At 55.0% G+C, this 16,338-nt stretch overlaps 3 protein-coding genes across 4 annotated transcripts; 1 reads left to right on the top strand and 2 right to left on the bottom strand.

Moving 5' to 3' along the window:
* On the top strand, positions 1-5,760 carry Hsp90ab1 (heat shock protein 90 alpha family class B member 1). Its single transcript, XM_003473833.5, has 12 exons — positions 1-136; positions 1,229-1,375; positions 1,721-1,927; positions 2,026-2,185; positions 2,327-2,460; positions 2,555-2,860; positions 3,513-3,678; positions 3,855-4,045; positions 4,146-4,293; positions 4,393-4,661; positions 4,963-5,296; positions 5,382-5,760. Exons 2-12 carry the CDS (start codon positions 1,229-1,231, stop codon positions 5,489-5,491), a joined length of 2,172 nt encoding a protein of 723 aa, XP_003473881.1. The 5' UTR covers positions 1-136; the 3' UTR covers positions 5,492-5,760.
* A 163-nt stretch (positions 5,761-5,923) lies between these two features.
* Slc35b2 (solute carrier family 35 member B2) lies at positions 5,924-9,123 on the bottom strand. The gene is made up of 4 exons (XM_003473632.4): positions 8,872-9,123; positions 8,294-8,484; positions 8,047-8,201; positions 5,924-7,377 (listed from the first exon to the last, which is right to left on the bottom strand). Exons 1-4 carry the CDS (start codon positions 8,880-8,882, stop codon positions 6,439-6,441), a joined length of 1,296 nt encoding a protein of 431 aa, XP_003473680.1. The 5' UTR covers positions 8,883-9,123; the 3' UTR covers positions 5,924-6,438.
* Positions 9,124-9,565: 442 nt separating this feature from the next.
* Positions 9,566-16,338, bottom strand: Nfkbie (NFKB inhibitor epsilon). 2 transcript variants are annotated; one of them, XM_005005356.4, is made up of 6 exons: positions 15,938-16,338; positions 13,732-13,834; positions 13,005-13,227; positions 11,631-11,719; positions 11,192-11,353; positions 9,566-10,268 (listed from the first exon to the last, which is right to left on the bottom strand). In XM_005005356.4, the coding sequence occupies exons 1-6, from the start codon at positions 16,240-16,242 to the stop codon at positions 10,203-10,205; spliced, it is 948 nt and encodes a 315-aa protein (XP_005005413.1). In that variant the 5' UTR covers positions 16,243-16,338; the 3' UTR covers positions 9,566-10,202. The 2 variants fall into 2 exon arrangements, with proteins under 2 accessions (XP_005005413.1, XP_003473880.1); XM_003473832.5 differs by having other exon boundaries at positions 11,192-11,431; positions 15,938-16,337.

The following is a 16,338-nucleotide window of genomic DNA, read 5'->3' as shown; positions in this document are numbered from 1 at the left end:
TGCTCCGACCTATATAGAGGAGCCGGGGGGCGCACAGCAGCTCTCTTGAGTCACCCCCGCGCAGCTCTGGTTTTGCTAGCGCGTTTCACGGGCCCAGCCGACTTGCTGTCGTGTATTCCACCTTTTTTGGATCAAGGTAAAGACTTGGCCGCCGTGGGCCTTTCTCTCAAGCTTCTTTTGGGTTTGCGTTTCCTCTGCCTTGCAGGAAGCATGGCAGCGAGTGTTGGCTCTGGGAATCGGGTTCGGCGGCCCTGGGATGGGGCGGCAGGTGCGGGCCCCGAGCGTGTCCTTTAAGTCCCGTGTATCGGGCGGCGCAGGCCGCAGGGCCGGCCGGAACAAGGAACGGCCGCACGTGGTGGCCGCGCCGTCCGGACGCTGCCATGTTGGCCTCCACTTCCGGGCGCGGCTACGGGGGCCGCGGTGTGCAGTGACTCAGCGCGGGACCCCGAAGTGGCCTTGCGCCGTTTGTTTTTGCCGGGAGTTGTATCCACGCGGTTTCCAGCAAGGCCACCGCGCCAGCGACCGTGAGGATGCGCGGGGGAGGCGGGCTCGGCAGATGCATGGTCCCTTCCCCCCACTCGGCAGCTAAGATTGTTCTGGAAGCTTCTGGAGGCTGGCGCCCCGCCCCAGTGCCCGGATGCTGGGGTGATGGGAGGGATGGTACACGCGGCGCCACCTCGCTCTCCCCGCGGACTCCTTGCGATGGGGGCTAGATGAGGTTCGACCACCATCTTCCATGGGTTCTTGCGCGAAGGGGTCGCAGTGGAGCTTCTGCCATGCCAGTCCTTTGTCCTTGGTTAATTGTCCTCGGGTGATACCGCCCTTGTGGGGGCTCACCTGGCCTTGCTAGGCAAGGCAGTATCTTTATGGAGTTGGGTACCTAAGCGGGGCGCAGTTAAATATCCGCTGTTTTTGTTCGGTGTTCCCTTATTTAAGCGCACACTAATTGGTTGGCGAATGTGACCGTGTGTAGGCCTCATCTGAAGGTCTTTAGGGCCCTGGGTTGTACTGGGGTGTCTCTGAACTTGGGTACGCCTCGAAGGATGCATTAGGTTTTTCTTCATTTGTGAATTGGCTTGTCTTAATGTGAAGCTTAAGGTCCCTCGAGATGTTGCTGTCTCTTGAGCAAAGGTAATACTTTGGTGAATGCAATCTCTAAGGTCTTAATTGAAACTGAGGTGAACTTAAGGATTTTTAACAGTTCCTTTGTACATTCTGTGTCCTGTAGATGCCTGAAGAGGTGCACCATGGAGAGGAGGAGGTGGAGACTTTTGCCTTTCAGGCAGAAATTGCCCAGCTCATGTCTCTCATCATTAATACCTTCTACTCCAACAAGGAAATCTTCCTGCGGGAGTTGATCTCTAATGCTTCTGATGTGAGTGCTCCATTTTTCCCTCCTGGAATGTTGTGGTACTCCCCTCCCCCAATACTGGTGAAGACAAAGTGAGTATTTGTTGGGGCTGCTGTTAAAGGGGGTAAGCAAGCAGTTCCAAAAAGATAGCCTTTCACTTTGGTGGCCATCTTTGAAAGGGGAGCCTCTCCGTCAGGGGTAAGTGGGACGCTGTGACTGGTTCTTAAGCTTAGGGTACAATGAGAGTTTAGACTATTTGGGAACAAAACCCAAATTGATCAATGTATTTCTTCTCCTTACAAGATTTTCTTTGGATGAAACGAGGGGCTAATTAAAAAGCAAATGTAAGAAAGTGGTTTGTATTTACAGGCCTTGGACAAGATCCGCTATGAGAGCCTGACAGACCCTTCCAAGTTGGACAGCGGCAAAGAGCTGAAGATTGACATCATCCCCAACCCTCAGGAGCGTACATTGACTTTGGTAGACACAGGCATTGGCATGACCAAGGCTGACCTCATAAACAACTTGGGAACAATTGCCAAGTCGGGCACCAAAGCATTTATGGAGGCTCTTCAGGTACATGGTGTTTTCATCTGTGCACATAGGTTTACATTCATTGTGTTTCTGGCTTGGCTATTTATTAAAACTGTCTGACTTTCTAAAACTCTTGGTAGGCTGGTGCAGACATTTCCATGATTGGGCAGTTTGGAGTTGGGTTTTATTCTGCCTATTTGGTGGCAGAGAAAGTTGTTGTGATCACAAAGCACAACGATGATGAGCAGTATGCCTGGGAGTCTTCTGCTGGGGGATCATTCACTGTCCGTGCTGACCATGGTGAGTTGGCTTCCCTGTGTGGTTGGCTTAGGGTCCTCTGGGGGAGCAAACAAGTTATGGGCATCCTATTTGTAAAATTTCGCCAACAGTTGTGCTTTTCATAGTATGTCTATGGTGATAGTCTTGGTTGGCTCTTTCTAGGGGAGCCCATTGGCCGAGGCACCAAGGTGATCCTCCACCTCAAAGAAGATCAGACAGAGTACTTGGAGGAGAGGCGGGTCAAGGAGGTGGTAAAGAAGCACTCACAGTTCATAGGCTATCCCATCACCCTTTATGTAAGTATGTGTCAGAGCCCTTCTGCAAGTGCCACCTGCCGTTCTTCCCTAATATCATGTCCTCTGAAGTTAACTGTTATATTTGATACTTTAGTTGGAGAAGGAACGAGAAAAGGAAATCAGTGATGATGAAGCAGAAGAGGAGAAAGGTGAGAAAGAGGAAGATAAGGATGATGACGAGAAGCCCAAGATTGAAGATGTGGGCTCAGATGAGGAGGACGATACTGGTAAAGATAAGAAGAAGAAAACTAAGAAGATTAAGGAGAAGTACATTGATCATGAGGAACTGAACAAAACTAAGCCCATTTGGACCAGAAACCCTGATGACATCACTCAGGAAGAGTATGGAGAGTTCTATAAGAGCCTCACCAATGACTGGGAAGACCACCTGGCAGTCAAGGTGAGAGAAGTGTTGGGTATCAGGTTGGAGATGAGAATGTAGACCTTGCTTAGCTGGTTAGTGGTTGAGAACTGTGAGACATGGAGCCCCTTCATGAGTTCACATCATTGTGACCTACAGTAAGGGGCATCTGATCTCTGCCCAGTGACCAACTTTCTCCTGATAGAAACTTGGGTAGTTGGGCTGGGGATTTAGCTCAGCAGCATAAGCACCTGCCTTGCAAGCAGGCAGTCATGAGTTCGATCCCTGGTACCGATAAAAAGATTAAAAAATATATACAGAAAAGAAACCTAGGTAGTCTGTTGCCTGTGGCAGTCTTGACATGTCGAGCTCTGATGCAAGCTGTTTAGTTCATCTGAGAATGGCATACAGCCTGGCTTGGTTGTGGGCATTAAGAGTACAGTTTTTAGTGTGTGGGTGGTGGCCCCCCCCTTCCAAGAACTGCCTTGGTGTTTGTCCCTTGTGCTAGGAAGAAGAGGATCATTGTCCCATCATACTTTTTTTTTTTTCTTTATCGGTACTGTGGATCGAACTCATGACTGCCTGCTTGCAAGGCAGGCGCTTATGCCACTGAGCTAAATCCCCAGCCCCCATCACACATTTTTCCCAGAAATGCATGGCTATTTTATTTATCTTGTTGGATTTCTTTTAGCACTTCTCTGTGGAAGGTCAGCTGGAATTCAGGGCATTGCTATTCATTCCTCGGCGGGCTCCCTTTGACCTATTTGAGAACAAGAAGAAGAAGAACAACATCAAACTCTATGTCCGTCGTGTGTTCATCATGGACAGTTGTGATGAGTTGATCCCTGAGTACCTAAGTGAGTTTTTGATCCTGGGTGCAGTGAGGTGGGCTTTGGGCTCTAGAGCATTCTTCTGGGAATAAAATCTTGAGACTAGCAAGTGAGTTGGGCAAGCAGAATGCCTCGTTGGGACATGGTGTGGCCACATCTGCTCCTACTGTTTTTACTGAGCTTTCTGCCCTGGTTGGTTGCAGATTTTATCCGCGGTGTGGTCGACTCCGAGGATCTACCCCTGAACATCTCCCGAGAAATGCTCCAGCAGAGCAAGATCTTGAAAGTCATCCGCAAAAACATCGTTAAGAAATGCCTGGAGCTTTTCTCTGAGTTGGCAGAAGACAAAGAGAACTATAAGAAATTCTATGAAGCATTCTCAAAAAATCTAAAGGTAGGGAGACACGTACACTTAACAGTCTCTTTGGCCACTTTATTTAATACATGCGGTGTATTTCTCATGGATGATTTTCTTCCCCTTTTTCTCCTTAAAGCTTGGAATCCATGAGGACTCCACCAACAGGCGACGCCTTTCTGAGCTGCTGCGCTATCATACCTCTCAGTCTGGGGATGAGATGACATCCCTGTCTGAGTATGTGTCTCGCATGAAGGAGACGCAGAAGTCCATCTACTACATCACTGGTATGTCCCACTGGGTCTGAGCAGAGCTGCCTTGGTGAGCAGGGTGGCGCTGGTAGTGTGAGGCCTTTCAATGCGTGAGTTCCCTTTGCATACCCTCAGGCGAGAGCAAGGAGCAGGTGGCCAACTCTGCCTTCGTGGAGCGCGTGCGGAAGCGGGGCTTTGAGGTGGTGTACATGACTGAGCCCATTGACGAGTACTGCGTGCAGCAGCTCAAGGAGTTTGACGGAAAGAGCCTAGTCTCTGTGACTAAGGAAGGCCTGGAGCTGCCTGAGGATGAGGAGGAGAAGAAGAAGATGGAGGAGAGCAAGGCCAAGTTTGAGAACCTGTGCAAACTCATGAAGGAAATCTTGGATAAGAAGGTTGAGAAGGTGAGCTGTTGTGGGATTGTGAGACTCAGGGGTGTCAGCTGCCTTGAGGCATTATTTCAGCTTCTTGTGAGAGTAGGGGTTTAAATCCCCTTGTTCTCACTACTCTTGTAAGCAGTCATTTCATCCATCCCTAACCCTAACCCTAACCTAAGGTGGCTTCTGGATTGAGACCATTGTCACAGATCTGTCCAGGTTGGCTTCAGACTCTTGGGCTTAGATCCTCCTGCCTCAGCCTCCTTCACTAGCAAGAACCCTGTGTGTGCTACACTGCTAAAAATAAGGTTTCTATGACTGTCTCCAGGTGACAATCTCCAATAGGCTTGTGTCTTCACCGTGCTGCATTGTGACTAGCACCTATGGTTGGACAGCCAACATGGAGCGGATAATGAAGGCCCAGGCCCTCCGAGACAACTCTACCATGGGTTACATGATGGCCAAAAAGCACCTGGAGATCAACCCCGACCACCCCATTGTGGAGACCCTGCGGCAGAAAGCTGAAGCTGATAAGAACGACAAGGCTGTCAAGGACCTGGTGGTGCTGCTGTTTGAGACCGCACTGCTGTCTTCTGGCTTCTCCTTGGAAGACCCTCAGACCCACTCCAACCGAATCTACCGCATGATCAAGCTGGGCCTGGGTAAGTGGGCGCTGAGCGGCTGCCGAGGGGCAACATGGGTCTCATGCCATCGTTCAGTTCTTAATGAGCTTTCTGTGTTGCACAGGCATCGACGAGGATGAGGTGGCTGCAGAGGAGCCCAGTGCTGCTGTTCCTGATGAGATCCCTCCCCTTGAAGGGGATGAGGATGCATCTCGGATGGAAGAGGTTGATTAGGAAGAGCACTCACTGTAGGAAACCTGTGCCCTCTGTATAGTATCCCCACGGCTCCCCCAGCAGCCCGAGTGGCCCTGTCTCACCTTGCTCCTTCCGCTGATGTCTAATGGTTTCTTTTGCCCTGTGTTGAAAGCAGGAAGCAAGGGTCTTGAGCCCTGTCCTCTCCCTAAGTTGGCAGCAGGGTTGTATGTTGTGTATTGTGATGTTATTTTTTGTTATTTTGTTCTAAAATTAAAGTATGCGAAATAAAGAAGATGCAGTTTTATACAGTTCTGCTCTCTTTTCACTGCTTACTCTCTTAAGTGTACCTCACTTTCCTGAGCATAGCAAGGTAAACTGGATTCTTTCTGGGGAAGCCAGCTACTGTAGCCACACTGCCTTGAGTTAACACTGTACTTGTCATCCCCTCCAGGCAACCAAAACATGGCCAAGTCTGTTGCAGCAGTTTAATAAAATTATAAGAGCAAAAAGTGACATTTCCAAAGTACCAAAACCTGCACCTGCCTTGGGCAGAGCCTCAGCCCAGGGGCACAGCAGCAAGCACTGGGCAGGGCTCCCACCCCTTCCTGGCACAGCACCGTCCTCAGAGAACTACCCCTGGGAAGCAGCATTTAGATTTGTGCTTTTCTCACTGAGTAAGAAATGCAGGTCAGGTGGGGTCTGAAGGGAAGGTAGCCAGGTGGGGGCCAGCACAGGTAAGGGCTGCTGGCAGAGCCCACAGCTGGACCAGACTTGATCTGAAGTGACTGCCATGGGAGACTCCTACCTGGGGCAGACATGTGGCATGGATGGCCTAAGGCAAGGGAGGCTGCCTCCGGGCCTCCACCCCACCTGCAGAGCCAGCCTGATACTAAGCCACATCTGCCCTGGAGCCAGGGCCTCTGGAGTGGCAGAGGCCAGAGAAATGGCCACATGAAGAATAATCCTGTCACCTAGCCCTTGGGCCCTCAAACCATTTGTACAGGGGACTCAGCAGGCACAGCCTTCTTTCCTCGATGCTTTAGCCGGCCCCTGGCATAGACTCTGAGCAGCAGGGCAGCAAACACCACTGCCACCCCCAGCCCGCCCACCACAGTGACAGTGTGGCCATAGAGCAGGCAGGAGAGGAGGATGGCAATGGCCTGACGGAGCGTCATGATGATGGTAAAGACAGTCGCCCCAAACTGGCTGATGGTGTAGAAGATGAAGAGCTGGCCAAAGGCAGAACAGATGGAGAGCAGGAGGGCATGGGCTGCAAACTCGCTGTGCCGCCCCATGAAGCGTGTCCCCTCCAGGAGGGCCCCCTGCTGTAGGAGGGAGACCACTGTGAGGACACACGAGAAGCAGTTGACCCCAAACATCATCTGCACAGATGACATTCTATAAGCAAACAAAGTGTCCTGCCAGTTAGAAGTGAAGCTGTCACAGGCGATATAACCTGCCAGTAAGATGAGGCCCGAGAGCGTGGTGGCTGGGGAGCTGCGGGGCTCAGGGCCGCTAGACAGCAGGAACATGCTGACCCCGATGGAGATGAGGCCAGCTGTCAGGTATTCCCAGTGCTCGTAGCTGCGCTTTGACACCAGTTTCCCCATCAGCATGACGGGGATCACCTTGGAGGCCTTGGCCAGCACCTGTGTGGGGAAGCTGACGAACTTGAGAGCCTCATACTGGAACCAGCTGCTGAGTACATTGGACAGACTCGCATAGGAGTACCGGTACATGGGTGCCCCATGTCTCGGCTGTTTACAGAGGACACAGGTGAGGCCTGCCACTAGGAATGCCAGCACTCGGTTCATCAGCACCAGGAACTGCGAGTCTGTGAAGCGCTCGCCAGGTGACGTGGCTGTGGCCCCGTAGCTGCGGGTCATCACTCTTTCCTGCAGCACACCCCACGTCAAATAGGACACCTGCATGGTGGATGGTGGGGACAGGACACAGTAAGCAAGAGAAGGGAATGGCAGATGAAAGTAGACCATAACTGCCCTCTTCCTCAGGATGGTTCAGAACAATACATGTTACATGTGTTTTTGTTCCTCTATAGCAGAAGTCTCCTCCCCATTGGAGGGAATCCAGTGTGGGGAAAACATAGTAACACATGCACTGGGCTGCTGGGACCAGTCTGTGCCACAGCATGGGTCAGTGCTAGCTTCATCCGAAGTGTGTTCCAGTTTCCAACCAATCCGGAGGCACACTCAACATGGATACAAGGTGGATTGGTACTTCCCTACTCACTCCACAGGGCTGTGTGGTCAGCATCTTAGCATCCCTCAAGCAAGGTAATGCCCCCAAACTTCTATCTGTGCATGAGACACAATGGTGCAGGCGGAAAGTGTGATAACAGCCTGGCACAATAGAAATAAAAAAAATGTAAGATACAGGTCCCCTGCAGCACCAGGTATGGTGAAGTGATCATGTACAGTTAACCTTCAGCGCCAGCACTCACTAGGGGTAAGAGGAAAGACTTCCTCAAACACACCCATGGGTATGTTTGTCCCTGGGAAGAGGAGGAGGAACAGTAGAACGCTGACCTCCCCACCGAGGCCCAACGCAGAAAGAGGGCAAAACCTGCTACATACCTGCAGCCCCACTGCACAGAACAGCAGTTTCAGGGCCTGTCGAGTAGGGCTGGTCTCTGCTGGCTCCGTGCGGGGGGCCAGGGGGACCTCATCGGAGGCCTTGGGCTCATTGCCAAATACACAGGCTCTTACCAGGGGGAAGAAGACACCTCTGCCTGAAGAAGGCAGCAAAGTCAGCTCAGAAGCCCCTGCACAGCCCCGCCCGGCTCTGTCCAGGTCCCACTCCGGCCTGACCCGTCCCGAACACCTGTCTCCAAGTAGTTGATCCGTCTGAAGTACTGCACCAGGAGGTAGCCAGGGACCAGTATGGTAGCGTAGCCCGCGACGTTCACCAGGAAACGGAAGAGCCACAGCTGTGTCCACGACTCCGGGGGGGCCTCGGGGTCCCCGCCTGCGCCCAGGGAGGGCAGCGCCGCCAGCACCACCACCGCCCACCACCTGCGGGCGGGAGCAGCCGGGCTCGGGCGGGACGCCGGGGACGGAGGGAGGGAAGAGGCAGCCTCCGCCCGCAGGCGGACAAAGTCTTCTCTCTCTGCGGCCACACAGGTCCCCTCTGTCCCGCCCGCAGCCGCCAGCCACACAGGTCTCCTCTGTCCTGCGGCGCCGTGCCCCTCCCCCGCCTCCGCCCCGAACCTGGTCCCCGGCGCCCCATCCCTGCCCTGCCGACGCTCTTAGCGGTCCAGCTCACGCGGGCCCCATGTCCCCGCGGCTCCGGGCAGCGCCACGCGGGCTGGCCTGGCGCGGGGACCCCCACCCCGCACCGCGGGCCCTAGCGTTGTCACGTGGTCCAGGCGCGATCACGTGCCCACCACGCCGGGCCCCCACCTGGTGTTCATGGCCGGACCGTGGGGTCCCCAGCTGCGCTCCCTCCGCTCCCTGAGCTCCCGCCGCCACTGCCACCGGCTCGACAAGCAACTGAAGCCTTGTGTGCCTGCCCTAGCACGGGTGCCCGCCGATGCCACAGCGCCCCCGCGCGGCCCGGAGGTGGCACGACAGGGGTCGCCGGTCTCGGCACCCAAGGCTCCTCACAACTGCTTTTTGGGAGGGATGAAAACTCTTTTTCTAGTGGGACCAGCAGTCCTGCCCCCTAGTCCCCGTGAGCTTCGAAGCTCCGCAAGCACTACTGCCCCGGGTTCCATTGGGGCCTCACTCCGCAGAGTGCCCCGCCCACCCGCTGTCCCCTCCCACCAGTGTTCTTAATGGCACCCTTTGCAAGCCGCAACTGGTGTTGCGATTCAGGATGGTAAAGGCCGTTGCATTTGCTGGACCCCACATGCCCAGGGTCACCAGCACAGGACCAACCGGCAAGGTCCGTGTGGCAAGAATACAGAGAGCACGTGAAAAAGAGGCCATCTCTGCTGCCCTCTGGGCAGGACTCCCTCCTCTGGGGCTGTCTCCCATTTCCTTCTCTCCCTCCAGCCAACACCCCAGTCAGTAGGGCCCTACCCTTCTCAGGAGCCATAAGGTCTCAGGGCAGCCTGCCTAGGTACACACACAAACAATGCTAGAATGGAAACGCTTTCAAGTCTTTGCTAGTATTTTAGTGTCATTACTTCAATGTCCTGTTCCCAAGGTCTGTGCAAGGCCCTCTGTGTGAAGTCTTTAGACAAAGGTGTTTTCATTTTTTTTTTTTCCCCAAAACTGGGGGTCCAGCCCAGGGGCCATCTACCCCTGAGCAATAGCCCAGTCCTTTTTATTCTGAGACAGAGTCTCACTAAAGTGCCCAGGCAGGACTTGAACTTGCAGTCTTCTTGCCTCAGCCTCTCTAGTAGCTGGGAATATAGGCCTGCACCACCACCAGGCCAGACTTGAATTCTGGTCAGCAGGAATGTGGGACCCCTGGGGCCCTTGCTTTGCTGTTTCAGTCTCTTCTCACTTGGGAGCAGCCAGGCCTTCTCCCTGGATGGTACCACCGACAGGGTGCCGATGTTGGTAGAAACAACAGCCCTTGCAATCTCCAAGGGGCACACGGGCTTCACCAGGGCACCTTGGGCTTTGGGCGTCCAGTCCACCAGGAGCTCTCCTTCCAGACTCCTTTCAACTTGGGACTGTGCTGTTCTAGGCTTGGGCCTCAGTCCCTAGGACGCCAGAAGGGCAGCCAGCCTGAGTCCAGGCTGCAGCAGGGGCGGCCCTCAGGCTCCCAGCCCTACCCGGCTTCAGTCAGCACACAGCAGCGGCTTCCCTGAAATCTTCAGATCATCGAAGGGCAGGAGAGTGAGTGGCTGAGGAGAATGGAGGGCAGCAAGGTCAGGACTACCAGGAGCCACTGCAGAGGTAGGGACGCGGCTAACTCACTAGGCCACCCCTCCCCCTAGACTGAGGGACATCAGGGAACACATCTTCACCATCATTCCCTAGTCATTCCCAAATCATGGGCCGTGGGCCAGGCGGGTCCAAGGGCTCCAGGAAAGCAATCTATGGAGGAATCGCTGAGACAAGAGGAACCTTAAAGGTGGCCCAGCTGGTGTCCCTGTGTGTGGCTGTTGTTGGGGGATGGGAGAAGGGTGTCCACAAACCATTTAGAACCTTGTGTGTGATACTGGGGATTGATCCCAGGGCCTTTACATTGAACTACATCCCCATCCCTTTTTAAAACCTATTTTTTGAATCAAGGTTTCCCTAAATTATTAAGTTGTTTGGGGAGGGGTGGAACATGAGATCCTCCTGCCTCAGTCTCCCAGAGAACTGAGACTGCAGACATCCACCCTCATGGCTGGCTGCATGGGACACTTAAAAATAAGGAAGACAGAACAGAAAATCTGGAAAATCACCTAAAAAATTCCAAGAGCTGGAAACCTCAGCACATTCCTCCTTTGTAAATGCAGCTGAAGCTAGGTGGCAACCTCAGGCCCAGGACTCCAGTTTCCTGTAAGCCTTACCCCCACAGGGCTCAATGCACACTTGCCTCTCCCCATTCGCTAGCTGAAGCACCCTGAAGGTGTCCCAGTGTGGGCCCTGATCCTGACCAACTAGGAACCAGGCTCATTGCAGGGCTGAGGTGGGCAGGGTAGTTTGGTGCTAAGTGGTGAGCCCTAGTTACACTGCAGACTTCTAACTCCCTGCCCTGGTTATGACAGTCCCCATTGCCTGCCTCAGCTATGGGCATGAGAGGCCCCCAGAGCAGGACAGAACACGCGCCTCTTACATCCTCAGCCAGGTCCTGGGGTGTCTCATCCTCCACATTCAGCAGCAGGGCGTCAGCACCAGCCTGGCACAGTGTGTAGGAGATGCTGCCCAGGCCACGGCCAGCTGCCAGGTGCAGTGGTGTGCAGCCGTTGAGCATGCGGGCATCCACCTGGGCACCTGCCTGCAGCAGGAATTGCACCAAACCCCGCTCCTGGGTTTCCACAGCCAGGTGCAGGGCTGTCTTCCCACTGGTGCCCTCCTGGGGGGGACAGGATATCAGCAAGGCCCCTGGGGCAGTGGGTCAGGCCTGTCACTGCAGAGGGGAGGGCCCCTGGGTGCTGGGCTGTCTTCCCACTGGTGCCCTCCTGGGGGGGACAGGATATCAGCAAGGCCCCTGGGGCAGTGGGTCAGGCCTGTCACTGCAGAGGGGAGGGCCCCTGGGTGCTGGGCTGTCTTACCTGGGCATCGATGTCAGCCCCATTCTGCAGTAACAGCTCCATGAGTGGCTGGTTCCTCTGCAGGGTGGCGATATGAAGGCAGGCCAGGCCTAGGGGTGGAAGGTGGGGTGCTGATGGGCATCCGGGCCATTTGCCCCAGGGGACCCGCTGCCCACCCGACATCTCTCATCACAAGATAGTTAAGGCCCTAAAACTCCCACAGGAGTCTGAGGGGAAAAGACCTCAAAGTTTCCATCTCTCCGAGTCATGTTATTGAAACTGTCATGCTTCAGGGCTTCAGACAGCCTGTGACAGCCCCCGACACACACCCTGCCCCAAGATTCACCCCACCCACACACACAGGGACCCATGCTCACTAGGATACTATACGTCTTCAAGCCCAATCCTGGCTTCTCTGAAAAACAGGGTCAGGAGACCCTGTTATCTCCAGCCTTTCTAGAGACCACTTGATCCTGTGGACTCCCTTGGCATTATGGGTTGTTTTCATTCTTTTTTGTACTCTTCTTTTGGGCCTTAAATAGAGATTCATAATTGAATTTATATGCTTTGCCTCCTTCAAATTCCTGTTTGTAGGCCTTGGGCTGAGTCCTTCCTTGACCACCCCACTTAAAAATCACATCATTGGGGCTGGGGATTTAGCTCAGTGGCATAAGCGCCTGCCTTGCAAGCAGGCAGTCGTGAGTTCGATCCCTGGTACAGATAAAAATGAAAAAGACAAAAAAAAAAAATCACATCATTTCTCCCCCCAGCTAGCACTTGTCCCTTTGAACATGCTGATAACGTGCTTCTTATATTTATTGTCTGTCTCAGACTTCGTTTTGTGCGCAGATGCAAACCTAGCTCCTAGGAGGCCCTCAGTACACTTCTGTTGAAAGAAAGAGTTTATCTGGCCTCTATTTAAGTACCTTCCCCTGTCATTTGTAATACTGAGGATTGAACCCAGGGCCTTCACCCTAAGCCACATCTTTTGCCTCTCACTCCCATATTTTGAGACAGGTCTCCTATTGTAGTTCAGGTTGGTCCTGAACTCATATCTCACTATGTAGCCCAGGCTGGACTTGAGTTTGTGATCCTCCTGCCTCAGCCTCCCAGAGTTCTGAGACTAAGAGGTATGTAATCATGTTGGCTTAAACTAAATATCTCAAGAATAGGATTTAGATTTCTTCTCAAGGCACCATAGATGTTATATAAATTCTGACTCATTCATTCATTCACTCCTTCATTCATTCCTTTTTCTGGCAAAGCTGTACTCAGTGCCCAGATGCTATGAGCTGGAGAATCACTGGGGACAAGATGGGACCTTCCCTTCTCTGAGGCTGGGGTCCCCACCTGACCTTCTGTCCCCTACCCCATAAACCTTGGGGCTGCCCGCACCTTGCCAGTTCTGTAGCTGGAGGTCCAAGGGGTGGGCTGGTCCTCGGCCTGGTTCTGGCCGTCCTTCCAGCAGGCATCGGGCACAGGCCAGATGCTGGCGCTGACAGGCCACATGCAGAGCCGTGTCACCATGCCGGTCCTGTAGCGTCCGGCTGGCCCCTTTCAGCACCAGGGCCCGAACAGTACTCGGCTGATCCAGATGCACAGCCAGGTGCAGAGCAGTCTGTGGGGACAGCAGAAGGTTGAACAGAATGCCTGGGGCGGTCACAGCAGCTCCACGTGCCAGCCCCACTTTTGGGAGCAGCTGCTAAAGCTCATAGTCCTGGCCTCCCAAGCCTTTCCTGTTACCCCACCAACTTCTGGAAGCAGAGTACAAGAAGTGTCCCTTCCTCTTCTTTAAATCCCTCAACCTCTGGAGAAAGGACATGTGGGGCCAAGACCAGCCCAAGCCCCTCACTCTTGGGGAGACTTGTGTCACTGGGGTGGGGAGGAGAAGAAGGGTCATCACGCCACCTCCCCTTGCAGCCTTTCCCATAAGGCTCCATTCAGACACCATCTCCTACACTACACCTTCCCTGGGAGCTGGTGTGTGACCATCACAACTCCAGTTACCTGTTGTGTGACCCAGTAGTGCAAGGGCTGTGTCTTGCATCTCTGTGCCCTCAGCTCCCACCTGTGCCTGGCAGGGCACCCACAGGTACCTGGGACCGCCTCCTCCTGCACTCACCTGGTAGAGGTTGTTCTGAATGTCCAGGACCTCCTGAGGCAGCAAGGCCAGGCAGCACAGCAGCATGGCTGGGGCCTCATGGATTACGGCCAGGTGGACAAGCCTGGGGCAGGGGAAGGCATAGGGTCAGGGCCTGGAGTCCAGATGGGCCCGGGTCTTGGGGCTGGAAGGCACTCATCAACCTCTAACAAGTGCAGATGACTTGGGTGCAGGAAGTAAGAGCTGGGGCCAGGAAGTGAGGGTGGGTGTGCGAAGCTAGGACTCAGGGGAGGGAGCTCCAGGTTCCCTTAACAAGGGCTGGTGCTGGGTGGCACACACAAGCACAGTAGGGTGCTGATGGACAAGGGCCTTCCTGTCCAGCCTGCCCTACCTCATGCGGCTCCACCCCAGGGCCCTGCCAAGCCAGCTGCAGCTGAGAGCCAAACTGAAAGCTGCAAAGTGATGCGAGGGGGTTTCCAGGGCTGGGCTCCCCACCTCATCAGGCAGGAGGACGGGGAACAGAAGTGGGGTTCCCCCAGCACCTCCCAAGAGAGAGAACAGCTCTTGGAAGAGGGATGAGGAGAAAGCGGCACTCATACTGCTGCTCTGCCCTTCCCAGGGCATTGCAATCCCTTCTGTGCTCCTGTGCAGTCCAGGGCACTTGTGTTTGTCAGGAGCCAAGAGTTATAACCTACGGAGGGAGGGAAGTCCCAGTTCCGGGGTTTCCCCACATCAGGTGGGGGAAACGAAAGCAGGAGCTATAGGGTCTGGGCTTGGCAGAAGTGCGGAGCAGCTGGCTACCATGGGCGGGGAGGGGGCTGCACCGGCCACAGGGCCAGGCTTCAGGCAGACAGGCAACCCAGGAGAGAGTGACAGGGAGGGAGAGACAGCTCTGGAAATCCCCTCAGTCAGGGCCTGCTCTGGGGCCACATTCCTGCCACCACCTCTGTCTCTCCCTGGCTCCCCTCCTCCCACTTCCTCTTCCTACTTTCACATACCTCTCAGCCCAGGAAGACAGGCCACCTCTTGGAGGGGACCCGCAGGGGAGCAATGACACGACCCCCTGCACACTCATGCACATACATACACACACACACACACACACACACGCATGTGCAAAGCACCTGTCTCTGACTAGTGGGGGTAAAGCTAGAGCTAAAAGGCCAATGAAACAGCAGTGTCAGAAGTCCTCACTACTGGGTTAAAGGTCAATTATGAGACTCTGGCATGGAACCCCCACAACCTTAGGGTTCTGGGTCTGGCATACAAAGGCTCTGGGTCTCCTCCCTCTTACTGGGGTCAGAGGCTCTTCAGCAATACCTCAGATGAAGATCCTTGCATCTCCAAAACAGATGGTCAGGACAGGTTCCCCCGTGTACCCTGCCCTTGCTCATTATCACCTCTAATCTGGGGCTCCAGCCCAGCCTCTGTTCCTCACCCCAAACTCCAACCGCTCCCTCCTCTACCAGTGTCATCCGCTTCCTGGGGCCAGTCCTCAACCAGCTGACCTGTCCCACACCATCCCTCTTTGTCCAGCTGCCCTCTGGCCCAGACTCCACCAAACTCCACCTGGGTCTTGGGGAAGGGGGAGTAAGGGGAGAGGTGGGATAGGACAGCGAGAAGAAGGACTTCAGGGGCTCAGAGGTGGCGCGTGTTGGGGAGCCTGGCTCCAGCCCTCACTTCCCCTTTCTAAAGAGGAGGAAGTAGACTGGGGAGCCGGCCACCTCTGTCTGCAGGGGCAGCAGTGCCCCACTGAATCACCCTCTTGTTCCCAGGGTTGCCCCAACCCTGCACCCTTTGCCCTGAGCTTCCGAACCCCAAAGGACAACCTGTAGCCTGACGCCACTTGTCCTTTGAGACGGCCATTCCGAGGTCAGAAGCTGAGAATCCCAGATGTTGAGCAAACGAGGATGCCCCCTCCCCCAGCCAGAAGAAAACAACTGGACCAGGCCGGGGAATTTTTCTCTTCCCAAGGGGAAAACTGGGAGATTTCCAAGATGCAGACTCGGGCTCCGAGTGCTGGGTGGGGCCCCTGATGGCTCTGCCTTTTCCCATAGTAGGCACTCTGATGCCAGGTGCTGGGTCAGGGGCTTGGCGACAGCTCAGAGGAGTTCATATGGAGTTTGCAGAAGAAAGTAGGGACTGTCCCTTGAAGGACCTCGATGGATCTCCGTGGTGCAGGTGGGAGCCCTGGACAGCTGCCTGCCTCAGCCTAACCCATACTCACGTGTCGCCGTCCTCAGAGATGTAAGTGAGCGCTTCGAGCTGCTGGGCACTCAAGGGCCCCGCGTGGGGCAGTGGCGAGCGAGGGCCGGAGTATTCGGGCTCGGAGACCCCAGGCAGAGGCAGGGGCTCAGCGAGCGAGGCGGAGGCGTAGGCCGAGTAGGCGCGCTCGCTCTCCGCGTTCTCCTTGGGGGCGCTCGGTGTCTCCGGACCGGACTCCGGCAGCGAACGCAAAGAGCGCAGAGACTCGATTCCCGAGTCGCACTGGCTGTCGTCCGATTCCGCCAAGTCTTTGCGAGTTCCAGACATGTCGCCGACCCCTTCCCGGTCGCCGTCCGCCGGCGGCGGCCAGGGCGCCGAGCTCCGCCGCGTCCACCCCGCCGACTGCGTTCGCCCCGCCCAGCG

The sequence above is a fragment of the Cavia porcellus genome, unplaced genomic scaffold (assembly GCF_034190915.1).
Source record: "Cavia porcellus strain 051 isolate PalLab524CR breed Dunkin Hartley unplaced genomic scaffold, mCavPor4.1 scaffold_28, whole genome shotgun sequence".
In the NCBI taxonomy this organism is placed as follows: domain Eukaryota; kingdom Metazoa; phylum Chordata; class Mammalia; order Rodentia; family Caviidae; genus Cavia; species Cavia porcellus.
This window is presented reverse-complemented; position numbering and strand designations above follow the sequence as displayed.